The sequence below is a fragment of the Natrix helvetica genome (genome assembly GCF_964273705.1).
Source record: "Natrix helvetica genome assembly, chromosome: 1".
NCBI lineage: Eukaryota > Metazoa > Chordata > Lepidosauria > Squamata > Natricidae > Natrix > Natrix helvetica.
The window spans coordinates 8,131,922-8,145,801 of NC_138548.1; the positions used below are offsets into that span (position 1 = coordinate 8,131,922).

At 47.7% G+C, this 13,880-nt stretch overlaps 1 protein-coding gene across 2 annotated transcripts in view; it reads left to right on the forward strand.

The window, feature by feature from the left end:
* The window catches only part of KDM4B (lysine demethylase 4B), a 250,925-nt gene that overhangs the window by 192,834 nt on the left and 44,211 nt on the right, over nucleotides 1-13,880 (forward strand). For both annotated transcript variants that reach the window (XM_081941246.1, XM_081941247.1), the window contains exon 12: nucleotides 10,005-10,462. In XM_081941246.1, the coding sequence (XP_081797372.1) occupies nucleotides 10,005-10,462 (458 nt within the window). The remainder of the gene's footprint in view (nucleotides 1-10,004; nucleotides 10,463-13,880) is intronic.

Genomic DNA, 13,880 nt, shown 5'->3' on the forward strand with positions numbered 1-13,880 from the left:
TAGATGATAGATAGATAGATAGATAGATAGATGATAGATAGATAGATAGATAGATAGATAGATAGAAGATAGATAGATAGATAGATAGATAGATAGATAGATAGATAGATAGATGATAGATAGATAGATAGATAGATAGATAGATAGATGATAGATGATAGATAGATGATAGATAGATAGATAGATAGATGATAGATAGATAGATGACAGATAGATAGATGACAGATAGATAGATAGATAGATGATAGATAGATAGATAGATAGATAGATGATAGATAGATAGATGATAGATAGATAGATGATAGATAGATAGATAGATAGATAGATAGATAGATAGATAGATAGATGATAGATAGATAGATAGATAGATAGATAGATAGATAGATAGATAGATAGATAGATATAAATATAGATATAGATATATATCTGTCTGCAAGCTCTGGAGCACTGAGGGCCCCTCACTTTAACCATGACATTTCTTGACCCAACTAGGTAGCCTCATTGGTGCTTGAATGGAGGGGCAGGGGTGGAGAGGAGGAGGAGGAGGAGGCAGAAAAGGAGGAGTAGAAGGAGGGCAGCTGTGGAGTCCTTCGTGCTCTCTGAGCTTAGTGGTTTCCTTGCAGACCTTTCATTACCAAACTAAGTAACGGCATCAGTTCAAGCTAGGGAACTTATTTGATGGGTCCCAGGAGATGGGCTTTCTCTGCCCTGGCACCCAGTTCATGAAACGTTCTTTTCCCTGAAATTAAACGAGCGCCGTCCCTTTGGGTATTTTGAAGCACCCTGAAGACCTGGGTAGGTTGGAGCAACCAGAGAGACTTGCTCAGAGGGAGCCATTTTTATCTTTTATTTATTTTTATCTTTTCCCTTCCTCTGGTTGGTTCCCCCACCCCCACCCCACCCTTTGATGGTGATCGTTCTTCCTAGGGGTTTTTATATTTTACATTTTTGCTTTTATTTGTTGTTCTTTATCGGATTGCTGTGTTCCACCCTAGAGTTGCTTGCAGTGTGATGGGAGGGAGAATAAATATATTTGATGAATATATCAATCCGTTTTTAAACTAGGCCAGGCTTTTGATCCATTAATTGAGAGTCAGCACAGGTAGTCCTTACTTGTGACCACAACGCTTGTGGTTAAGTGAGACACTTGTCAAGTGAGTTTTGCCCATTTTATGACTTTTCCTGCCACCTGCGTTAAGTGAATCCCTGCAGTTGCTATGTTAAGCAGTTCTTAAGCGAATCTGGTTTCCCCGTTGACTTTGCTTGTCAGAAGGTCTGCAAAGGGGAATCAACCGATCCTGGGTTGATCACTGCGACCGTCATAAATGTGAGACAGTTATTCAGCATCCAAATGTAAATCACGTGACCATAGGGATGCCGCAATGTCCTGTAAGTATGAAAAAACAGTCATAAGTCCCTTTTTTCAATGTCGTCGTCACTTCGTGCGGTCACTAAGCGAACTCTCATAAGTTGAGGACTATCTGTAATAAGAACCTTGTTCATTTGATGGAGATCTGGCTCAATTATTCTGACAGCCAGTTAAGCATCCTTCCATCCCAGCAGGCCGGCCAGCAGAAATGGCAGCAGATTCGGACAGTGAGGAGGTTGGGGAGGAACACGAGCCAGTCCTGGAGTCTGGGAAAGGCTCTGAGGAGGGCTCTGTGTCGGAGGCAGAGAGGGGGCCAGGCCGTCTGAGAGTTATCAGCTGCTTTCAGAGTCAGACATCAGTGAGGCAGAAGAACAGCTGCAGCCTGTTCCCAGTGTGCACATGCACAGAGTTGCCAGACGAAGGGAACAGCTAAACAAGAGGGGTCGACTTGGGAGGAAGGCCACAGGTGGACGATGAATGGCCCCTCCCACAGGAAATAAAAGAGGAGCGAAAGGGGAGGGGAGTTTGCAGGAGACAATTAGTTCCCTTAATTGGCTTGTGGCTCTCCGAGGCTCCTGGCCAAGTTCTGCAGATCTCGGCCTGGCAGCTCTCCAAGCCAGAGAAGGTCTGCGACTGTAAATCCTCCCTTGAAAGACTTTGTCAGATGTGGAGGAGCAGAATTCACAGTCAATGAATAAAAGGTTTTTTTTGTCAGAACAAGAAGTTTGCTTCATGCTCTTGGGAAGCTTCAGTCAGAACACCCGGTTTCAAGAACAACAGACAGTAGCATCACATTGTGCAGTGCGTGCTTGGCTTTCGTGCAAGACTCTTTCCTCCTCCCCCTCACACACACACACACACACCAGTTACAGCATGAAATCAATGGCCTGAAAAATGCCAACGTCTCCGGAGGGGAATGAGAGATAAGTGGAAGAGAAGCCCGGAGAAGAGAAGAGGGGGAAGAGACAAATGGTTGTGTTGGAGGCGAAGAGCTTTTCAATGAGAGCCAAAGCCCCCTACAGGCAACCGCTTACGTGGTGGGCTTCCCCGGGACGGAAACCTTTCCTTTGGGCTGAGCGGTGTCCGTAGCTCTTTCTGGGACGGGGCCAGTGGGGAAGCCAGATTCACTTAACAAGCATGTTACTCATTTAACAACTGCAGTGACCCACTTAACGACTGTGGCAAAAAAGTTCGCTCAATGGGACAAAATACACTTAGCAACTGTCTCACTTAGGAACATAGATTTTGGGGTCATCAGTCGAGTTTTTGTTAGTTGCGAAGTTGTGTCCGACCCATTGCGATCCCATGGACATTGTTCCTCCAGGCCTTCCTGTCCTCCATCATCCTCTAGGGTCCATTTAAGCTCACGCCTGTTGCTTCTGTGACTCCTTCCAGCCCCCTCATTCTCTGTCGTCCCCTTCTTCTTCTTTTGCCCTCCATCTTTCCCAGCATGAGGCTCTTCTCCAGGGAGTCCTTCCTTCTCATTAGGTGGCCAAAGTATTTGACTTTCATCTTCAGGATCTGGCCTTCTAAAAGCAGTCAGGGTTGATCTCCTCTAGGACTGACCCGGTTGGATGGCCTTGCAGTCCAAGGGACTCAGTGCAAGAGTCTTCTCCAGCACCATCATTCAAAGGCCTCCATTCTTTGGCGCTCAGCCTTCCTTATGGTCCAACCTTCACAGCCATCCATTGCAACTGGGAAAACCAGAGTCTTGATTAGACACACTTTGGTTGGCAGGGGGATGATATCTCTGCTTTTTAGTCTAGATTTGCCCTAGCTTTCCTCCCCAGGAGCAAGCGTCTTTTAATGTCTTGGCTGCAGTCCCCATCTGCAGTGATCTGTGGTGATAAGTCGAGGACTATGTGTAATTGTTATACAGAGCTCCATGCTATGTTCAGGCCTCTGGTTTTTTGACCCCTCCACCCTTCCTCCTCTGGCCACTGGACCTTGCTGGGCTCCAGAGGTTAGCTTCTCAAAACTGGGAGGGCCGCGGTCAGTCTTGCAGATCAGGGCCGCTATTACTTCAAGGCTGCTCCTCCCTGTCCTCTGATCAACGTCTTCCAAAGACGGCATGACATTCGGTCGGCAGAAGAGGGGTCCAGATTAGGGATGGCTTCTAGCCAGCGGTACTGCCAGTTCGCTCGTGTGGGCACTTTGTGAACGCGCATGCTGACTGCGGGCTGCGCACACATGCGCAGTTCAATGGGAATTATTTGCCGCATGCGCAGAACTCCCCCAAAAGATGGCAACGGTGGCGACCGGGGAACCGGTTCAGGTTGGTTCTGTGATCCAGGCCGGCATACCACTACTAGTTCAGCTGAACCGGTAGGAACCCACCTCTGGTCCAGATGTTCTCCTGGGAGCCTGGTTTGGAACAGTGCCTCCTGGGTGGACCATCCATTATTCACTACCTTTTGAAGCCACCTCATCCAGCTTTATTCATGAAATTCGGGAGGTAGGTTGATGAAGTTCCATTAATTCACTACGACTGGCAATCAGAGCAGCCGCCTCAAGAGCCGTTTGAAGGCCAGCACACATTTCCATTTTTCGGGGTGGGAGGGTGGGATCCGCCTGCTGCCTTGCCCGGCAACAAGATGTCAACCAGACCAAGGAGATGTCAAGAGCTCTGTTTGCTTTGACGGGTGGGCTGCTGTTAACCGTGGGGAAATACTGGAGCATCAAAGGGCCCACAGGAGGACAGGCGGCAGGGCTTGGTGTTGGTGAGCTTCTAGGAATGGTTTCGATCGGGAATGTGGATGAGAAAGTAATGGGATGGGGAGTGGGTGGCTAGATCCCCCTTGCAGTCGTGAAATCTAATTTTTAATGAGTTCTAGTACTCCCTTAGTTAGGAAAGCTGGCTGAGTGACATTGGGCCAATCACCAGGAGAGGGTGAGTTCTAGTCCCCCCTTAGGCGTGAATGCCAGCTTGGTGACTTTGAGCCAATCACCAGGAAACTGTGAATTCTAGTCCCACCTTAGTCATGAAAGCTAACTGGGTGTCATTGGGCCAATCACCAGGAGACTGTGAGTTCTAGTCCCACCTTAGTCATGAAAGCTAACTGGGTGTCATTGGGCCAATCACCAGGAGACTGTGAGTTCTAGTCCCACCTTAGTCATGAAAGCTAACTGGGTGTCGTTGGGCCAATCACCAGGAGATTGTGAGTTCTAGTCCCACCTTAGTCATGAAAGCTAACTGGGTGTCATTGGGCCAATCACCAGGAGATTGTGAGTTCTAGTCCCACCTTAGTCATGAAAGCTAACTGGGTGTCATTGGGCCAATCACCAGGTGACTGTGAATTCTAGTCCCACCTTAGTCATGAAAGCTAACTGGGTGTCATTGGGCCAATCACCAGGAGATTGTGAGTTCTAGTCCCACCTTAGTCATGAAAGCTAACTGGGTGTCATTGGGCCAATCACCAGGAGATTGTGAGTTCTAGTCCCACCTTAGTCATGAAAGCTAACTGGGTGTCATTGAGCCAATCACCAGGAGATTGTGAGTTCTAGTCCCACCTTAGTCATGAAAGCTAACTGGGTGTCATTGGGCCAATCACCAGGAGATTGTGAGTTCTAGTCCCACCTTAGTCATGAAAGCTAACTGGGTGTCATTGGGCCAATCACCAGGAGATTGTGAGTTCTAGTCCCACCTTAGTCATGAAAACTAACTGGGTGTCATTGAGCCAATCACCAGGAAACTGTGAGTTCTAGTCCCACCTTAGTCATGAAAGCTAACTGGGTGTCATTGGGCCAATCACCAGGAGATTGTGAGTTCTAGTCCCACCTTAGTCATGAAAACTAACTGGGTGTCATTGGGCCAATCACCAGGAGACTGTGAGTTCTAGTCCCACCTTAGTCATGAAAGCTAACTGGGTGTCATTGGGCCAATCACCAGGAGATTGTGAGTTCTAGTCCCACCTTAGTCATGAAAACTAACTGGGTGTCATTGGGCCAATCACCAGGAGATTGTGAGTTCTAGTCCCACCTTAGTCATGAAAGCTAACTGGGTGTCATTGGGCCAATCACCAGGAGATTGTGAGTTCTAGTCCCACCTTAGTCATGAAAACTAACTGGGTGTCATTGGGCCAATCACCAGGAGATTGTGAGTTCTAGTCCCACCTTAGTCATGAAAGCTAACTGGGTGTCATTGGGCCAATCACCAGGAGATTGTGAGTTCTAGTCCCACCTTAGTCATGAAAACTAACTGGGTGTCATTGGGCCAATCACCAGGAGATTGTGAGTTCTAGTCCCACCTTAGTCATGAAAACTAACTGGGTGTCATTGGGCCAATCACCAGGAGATTGTGAGTTCTAGTCCCACCTTAGTCATGAAAACTAACTGGGTGTCATTGGGCCAATCACCAGGAGATTGTGAGTTCTAGTCCCACCTTAGTCATGAAAGCTAACTGGGTGTCATTGGGCCAATCACCGGGAGATTGTGAGTTCTAGTCCCACCTTAGTCATGAAAGCTAACTGGGTGTCATTGGGCCAATCACCAGGAGACTGTGAGTTCTAGTCCCACCTTAGTCATGAAAACTAACTGGGTGTCATTGAGCCAATCACCAGGAGACTGTGAGTTCTAGTCCCACCTTAGTCATGAAAGCTAACTGGGTGTCATTGGGCCAATCACCAGGAGAATGTGAGTTCTAGTCCCACCTTAGGCAGGAAAGCTAGCTTGGTGACTTTATGCCAATCACCAGGAAACTGTGAATTCTAGTCCCACCTTAGTCATGAAAGCTAACTGGGTGTCATTGGGCCAATCACCAGGAGAATGTGAGTTCTAGTCCCACCTTAGGCAGGAAAGCTAGCTTGGTGACTTTATGCCAATCACCAGGAAACTGTGAATTCTAGTCCCACCTTAGTCATGAAAGCTAACTGGGTGTCATTGGGCCAATCACCAGGAGATTGTGAGTTCTAGTCCCACCTTAGTCATGAAAACTAACTGGGTGTCATTGGGCCAATCACCAGGAAACTGTGAATTCTAGTCCCACCTTAGTCATGAAAGCTAACTGGGTGTCATTGGGCCAATCACCAGGAGAATGTGAGTTCTAGTCCCACCTTAGGCAGGAAAGCTAGCTTGGTGACTTTATGCCAATCACCAAGAGACGGTGAGTTCTAGTCCCACTTTAGGTATGAAAGCCTTGTCGGTAACTTTTGAGTCACTTCACAGGGTTGTTGTGGCAGGGACAATAGGAGAAAGAAAAACTATTATGCACGTTCACCGGCTTGAATTATTTACAATCATGAAAGAAGCAAGCAAGAAAGAAACCAGTTGAACAGCTCCTACTGAGGTGATCCTCTCGTCTTTATTTGTTATTTTTTAATAATAAAAAAGAAAGAAAACTTCAGCAATCTGGAAGCTGCCCGCTGCGTATCCACCCGTTTGTTTGTGTGCCTGCCTGTAATTGTCCTTCTCTCAGCTGCTCGGTTTTATAATCCCTTTATGGTGGCTTTCAGGCTTTGTTCCTTGCTCATTTCCTCAGGGCCCCCGAGAAGGAGCGTTCCCCCTTCCTCCACGCTAAGCGCAGGCCGTGCTTTCCATAAACGGCTCCTTCATTTTTAATTAGCCCTCGATTCTCCTTAAGATCTTCCGTCGGGGGTGGCAAAAAGCGCATCTGAAAGGAAACGCTAGGGGTTCTTGAAATGTGACTCGGCTCTTCAACGGCTGGTGCGCTAAAAAAAAGCACCACAAATTACACAGAGGAGATTTGCCTCCGCTTGGTGAGAGTACCTTTGCCACCAGCAGGCTCCCTTTCCACAAGGAGAATGAACAGACTAGAGCAGGGGTGTCCAAACTTGGGAACTTTAAGACTTGTGGACTTCAACTCTCAGAATTCCCCAGCCAGCCATGGCTGGCTGGGGAATTCTGGGAGTTGAAGTCCACAAGTCTTAAAGTTCCCAAGTTTGGACACCCCTGGACTAGAGGAACAGAGGTTGAAGGGACCTTGGAGGTCTTCTAGTACAACCCCCCCTTCCCCCCGGATCGAGGCAGGGGACCCTATATGACAGCGATGCCCGACCTTTTTCGCCTTGGGTGCCAAAAGAACACATCGCGTGCGCATGTCTGCCCACCCCCATAATTTAATGCCTCCCCCCACGCCGTGCCCCATACATGCGTGACACACACAACCCCGCTGCCCCACGCATGCACACACGGTTTTCGTGCAGCCTGGGGAGGGCGAAAACAGGCTCTCCGGAGGCCAGAAACAGTCCATTTTCTGACTTCCAGTGAGCCAGCTAGGTCCGTTCTCCGCCCTCCCCAGACTCCAGAGGCTTTCTAGGAACCTGGGGAGGGCAAAAAACAGCCCAACACGCAAACCGGAAGTTTGGGAACGGACTTCCGGGTTGCCTGTTGGGCCATTTGTCTCCCTCAGGAGGGCGAAAAACAGCCGAAAATCAAGCTGGCCAACACGTGCATGGGCATTGGAGCTGACAGGGCAACAGCTCACGTGCCCTCAGAAAGGGCTCCCGGTGCCGCCTGTGACACATGTGCCATAGGTTCGCCACATAAGAGCTGCGGTGGCACAGTGGTTAGAGTGCAGTATTGCAGGCTACTTCTGCTGCCTGCCGGCTGCCTGCAATTTGGCAGTTCAAATCTCACCGGCTCAAAGTTGACTCAGTTTTTCATCCTTCCGAGGTGGGTAAAATGAGGAGCCAGATTGTTTTGGGGGGGGTGGCAAGAGATTGACCCTGTCAACCGCTTATTAGAGAGGGCTGGAAATCACGGTGAAGCGGTATGTAAGTCTAGGGCTCATTCCGGGAGACCTCGATTGCTAGCCACGAGCAATTGGGGCCGATGGTTTTACGGGAAGTGGAGTCGCAAGAAATTCAGGCCGGAGTTTGGGGTTTGCAGGGTGATGACAACATTGCAGAAGAAGATGACATGACTGTATTTGAATAAATGTAGATTGTTGTACACCAGCATTGTGGTTGCCCTGTTTGGGGGTGGGGATGAGTTGGGGGTTAGGGCTAGCTAGGATAGGCATTGTGGGTTAGGGTTAGGCATGGGTGGCCCGGCTGCGGAGGTCCTGAGATAAGCTGGTATGGGGCACATGGGCCACCTCCGCACACACCTTCCTCACCTTATGACTCAGCCTCCTGCTCCGGAGCCGCTGCCAGAAGGCAGGTGTTGGGGCATGGATTGCTTGGCTATGGGGGCCCTGAGGTAAGCCGTTGCAGAGTGCGGGGGGAAGCACCACTCTCCCCGCCTCGCAGCAGCAACAAATAAGACATTCCCCCCAAATGAGCCCTAGTGCTTATTTCGGAGTACAGAAGAAAAAAAGAGCATGTCTTATTTTCGGGGAGTGATTGACTTAACAATGGCTGTGAAATCGGGGAAAATTCACAAATGTCTTGCTTACCAACAGAACCTTGGGATTCAATTGTGGCCATAGGTTGAGGAGTGCCTGTAGTGGGTAGATCATTTGAAATAGATCTGGTCCCCAATAAGTTCTCCTAATTCATCAGTCCACTCAGTTTTTCCAGTGTCCAAAAGGCAGCCGCTTCACACGATTACAGCAATCTGCGAGATCTATTCATGCAGGGAAGGTATATCATTTTTCAAAGAAGTCGACAGCCCCCTCATTTCTAGCCTATACATTGCTAGACTTCAGCTTGAGAAAGCGAAGGTCAATCCAAGTTATAATTTTCTGTTAACCTCTGTTTTCGGTTTTCTTCTCTCAGGGCTTTCGAAGCACAGTAACCTTCAATTATTTTGTCATTTAAAAATTAATTAAGAATAGATCACAGCTTCCGTTGAATATGAGAGAGATCAGAGGTGAGGAGTCAGTTTAGTGCAGAGGTCAAGGTGGTGGCTTAGAAACCAGGAGATGGGGAGTTCTAGTCCCGCCTTAGGTGTGAAAGGTGGCTGGGTGACTATGGGACCAATTGCCAGGAGATGGGGAGTTCTAGTCCCGCCTTAGGTGTGAAAGGTGGCTGGGTGACTTTGGGACCAATCGCCAGGAGATGGGGAGTTCTAGTCCCGCCTTAGGTGTGAAAAGAGGCTGGGTGACTTTGGGCCACCCTAACTCTTCCATCTGGGTGGAAGATTGTTCCACCCAGAATAATTGTTGGGGGCCATAGGCTGACTCTGTAAACCCCTTAGGGAGGGCTGTAAAACACTGTGAATAACACTGCTCTGGCTCTCGCTACTTGTAACCTTCCCAGCCAACTTCCAACAAGCAAAGTCAATGGAAGAAGCCAGATTTACTTAACAACCGCGAGATTCACTAAATGACTGTAGTGATCCACTTAACGACTGTGTCAAAAAGATGGCAACCTAGGGTAAAACTCTCTTCGCAATAGCAATAGCATTTAGACTTATATACCGCTTCACAGTGCTTTACAGCCCTCTCTAAGCAGTTTGCAGACTCAGCCTCTTGCCTCCCAACAATCTGGGTCCTCCTTTTACCGACTTCAGAAGGCTGAGTCAACCTTGGGCCGGTCAGGATCAAACTCCTGGCTGTGGAGAGAGTCAGCGCGCAATACTGCATTCTAACCCTGCAACACCACGGCTCTTAACATCCACATTGCTTAGCCATGGAAATTTGGGGGGTTGTCTCAGTCGTGGCTGTTAACTCTAGGACTCCCTCTAAAAGTCTGACTCTCGCTGAAACCTGACTCTCTCTTCTCGATCCCCGCAGGAGAATGCCGGCCGAAGGTGCGCAACCCCAAAGCCAAAGGGGAACGGAAGAAGAGGAAGAAGCTGCCGTTGCACGAACTCCTTCCTCCCCTGCTCCTGCCCCAGCCATACCTGCCAAAAGATGAGAAGCTGCAGCCCAGGCCTCCAGCAGGAGAAAGGCCCGTCGAGGCCAAGCAGGAGGCCGAAGACAGCCAGCTCCCCATGCCCGACCTCAGCGCCCTCTCTTCCGAAAGCCCCGCCGAAGAGGACGAGTCCAATCCACGCCCCGTCATCCCCACGCTCTACGTGGTGCCCCAGTGCAAGAAGGCCCCCGCGGAGAAGAAACGCCTGACCTGCCAGGAGGTCTTTGAGCGCTTTGTGAAGAAGGACCAGATGCCCTCGTTGGAGCTGGACAGGAAAGACGACGACAACATCAAGGGAGAGAACAAAGAGGGGCCTGCCGAGCCCAGTAAATTGCAGGTAAGCCCCAGTCACAATCCGGCCTTGAGACGTTAGCCTTGTGAAGAACAGAATTGGAGGTCTTCTAGTCCAGCCCCATGCTCAGTCAGGAGACCCTATACCAGTATCAACAAACGTCTATGGAGATTCTCAGTCATCCAGGTCATGAATGTCCCAAAGGTGCTTTTTCCAGAGTCAACTGGACTTTCTGGTTTTTCTTGGAAGATGTTTTGCAGCTTCTTGGATGAGAAGTGAAACATCTTCAAAGAAAAACCAGAAAGTCCAGTTGACTCTGGAAAAAGCACCTTTGGGACATTATCAACCAATGGCTGTGCAACATCTTCTTCAAGGCTTCCAGTGTTGGGGCATTCACAACTTCTGGAGGCAACTTCTGTTCCACTGATTAATTGTTCTCACTGTCAGGAAATTCCTCCTTAGTTCTAAGTTGCTTCTCTCCTTGATTAGTTTCCACCCATTGCTTCTTGGTCTGCCCTCAGGTGCCTTGGAGAACAGGTTGACTCCCTCTTCTTTGTGGCAACCCCTGAGATGTTGGAAATGATAGCAGTCTTCCAATATCTCAGGGGCTGCCGCAAAGAAGAGGGGCTCAAGCTATTCTCCAAGGCACCAAAAAGCAGGACAAAAAACAATGGATGGAAACTAATCAAGGAGAGAAGCAACCTGGAATCAAGGAGAAACTTCCTAACAGCGAGGAGAATGAATCAGTGGAACAGCTTGCTGCCAGGAGTTGTATATGCTCCATCACTGGAGGTTTTTAAGAAGAGACTAGACCAGGGGTGTCCAAACTTGGGAACTTTAAGACTTGTAGACTTCAACTCCCAGAATTCTGGGAGTTGAAGTCCATGAGTCTTAAAGTTCCCAAGTTTGGACACCCCTGGACTAGACAGTCACACATCTGAAATGGTATAGGATTTCTTGCTTGGGCTAGAAGACCTCCAAAGGTCCCTTCCAACTCTGTTATTCTATTCTGTTAATTCGGACCGAGTGGAAAGGGACCTGCTAATCTTCCTTTCTGGGTTAAAAAAAAACATGTGCGCATATTGGTTTTTCAATGTTCCCTTCTTTTGTTAAAAGAACGAAATGAAATGAAATGAGGTTTGGTTACAGCTGGAAAAGGCCGTGTATTTTTAATGCACCTTTGGAAACCGTAGCATGGCTACCTGGCCACTCTTCCTGTTGTAGATCTCTTAATGTCATGTCTGCCTTTTTCTGTCATCTCTGAGACGTTAAGACCTGGCTGAATTCATTGCCTAGAAATTGTAACACGGGCTGTCCTGCTGCAAACGTTTTCAAAGAGCTGGCTGGCTTTTTCTTCCCACCCTGGTGTGTGATTCTCCTCTTCCTTTTCTCTGCTTGTTTTCGTACTGATCTCCCCTGCCCTTAGAGCTGTAGAAGAGATCAACAGAGCCTTGGTTGCATTTGCACTTTGCAGCTCGGCTGGCAACCGAGTAGGATGGACACAAAAAAGAAAGGATCTTCTCGGGCTTAGCGCTTCGGGTGCTTTGATAGCAGTTATGGGGTGGGGAGGGACATTATTTAGCAGTATTTTTTGGATTTTTTTTTAAAGAATAATAATATGAAAATCTTATTGGTAGATGTCAGAATAGAATAGAATAAAATAGAATAGAATAACCGAGTTGGAAGGGACCTTGGAGGTCTTTTAGTCCAACCCCCCCAGTTTGATGAGCAAATTTAGACCTTTTTATTTCCAGGTCAAAGTCGAGCTTTAAATACAGGTAGTCCATAAACCATTCAATACAATACAATACAATAAGCAGGAAACCCTATACCTATACATTCTAAGCAGGAAACCTTATAACGTTTCAGACAAATGGCTATCCAACATCTTCTTAAAGGCTTCCAGTGTTGGGGCATTCACAACTCCTGGAGGCAACTTCTGTTCCACTGATTAATTGTCCTCACTGTCAGGAAGTTTCTCCTCAGTTCTAGGTTGCTTCTCTCCTTGATTAGTTTCCACCCATTGCTTCTGTCCTGCCTTCAGGTGCTTTGGAGAGTAGCTTGACTCCCTCTTCTTTGGGGCATCCCCTTAAACATTGGAAGACTTCTGTCATGCCTCCCCTAGTCCGGCATGGATTGCACATTTTGTCAGTCCGTGGCGTTGTATGGCGTGGACGCAGCTTCGGCTTTTCCCAGACTGTGCCGAACAGTTTTTGGTGGCGGGATTCAAAAAGCCTCACTTGGCAGAGTGACATGTTTGCAGTTGAAAACATTTCTCTCCCTTCCTGGTGCCTTTTTTTCGAAGCATGCAAGAGTGCTTACAATCTTCCCCATTGGTTTGTCCGCAGTTCAGCCTTCTGCCACGGGTTTTCAAATCTGTGGCTTAGACTTGAACCTGTTTTGAAAGTTGGCTTTTTAGGCACTGCACCCCCAACCTCATTCTTCAGAAGTGCAACTTTGGACGAAGCTCCATGCGTGACCGTTTTACGAATGCCGGCGCTTCCTTTCGATGCAGAGAAATTAACGGCTTAGTGCCTCCTCTCCTAAAATGTGAGGATCCCCTCACTCACAGCGGGACCCTGTCCTGGGAATGCTACAGTCACCAGCCAATTCAGCTCTGAGGTTTAAGAAACCGCCTTGGCTGCAGGGGTGGTATTTATTTCCCTTCCCTACCGGTTCAGAAATGTGAACACATGCGCTCGGACGCCCTACCTCTGTGCATGCCCTGAGCCTGCCGCACATGCGTTTTTTGCTACAAAAGGGCCTAAATGGGGTGCCATAGAACCGGGATGGCGGGGCGGGGCAGGGCGACCCACGATTTTCACTACCGCTTCGGGCAAACCGGTCCGAAGTGGTAGTATACCACATCTGCTTGGATGACAGGATAGGATGGATTGGTTAAAGGCTTATTTGTGATAGTGTGTGAGAGAGAGTTCTGCCCTAGTTTGTAAGCTGGGTTATTTTCCTTCTGAGATATGAAGCAAAACCGAAGAAATAACACCAGTCAGAATGTCTGTCTGTCCGTCTATCCATCCATCCATCCATCCATCCATCCATCCATCCACTCATCCAAACATAGAAAAATGACTGCAGAAAAAGACCCAGTAGCCCATCAAAATTGCTCTTTGAATTTGTTTGTTTTTGTTTTTTTGTTTCTATTATTATTATTATTATTATTATTATTATTATTATTATTATTATTATTATTATTATTATTATTATTATTATTATTATTATATTACATGATTTTTAATTTTTATCAAATGATGGACGTGTTTATCCCAAGCATGTTTAAACTCCGTGATGAATGAACTTGGTTACTCCATCCATCCAGCCAACTAAATGTAGAAAACTGATGGCAGAAAAAGATCTGGTGGTCCATTGAGTCTGTTCCTTGACTTCATTTTTTTGTTTTCTTTTTCATTTATATTTTATTTTTTTTATTTTTAAAAAAAAAATATTG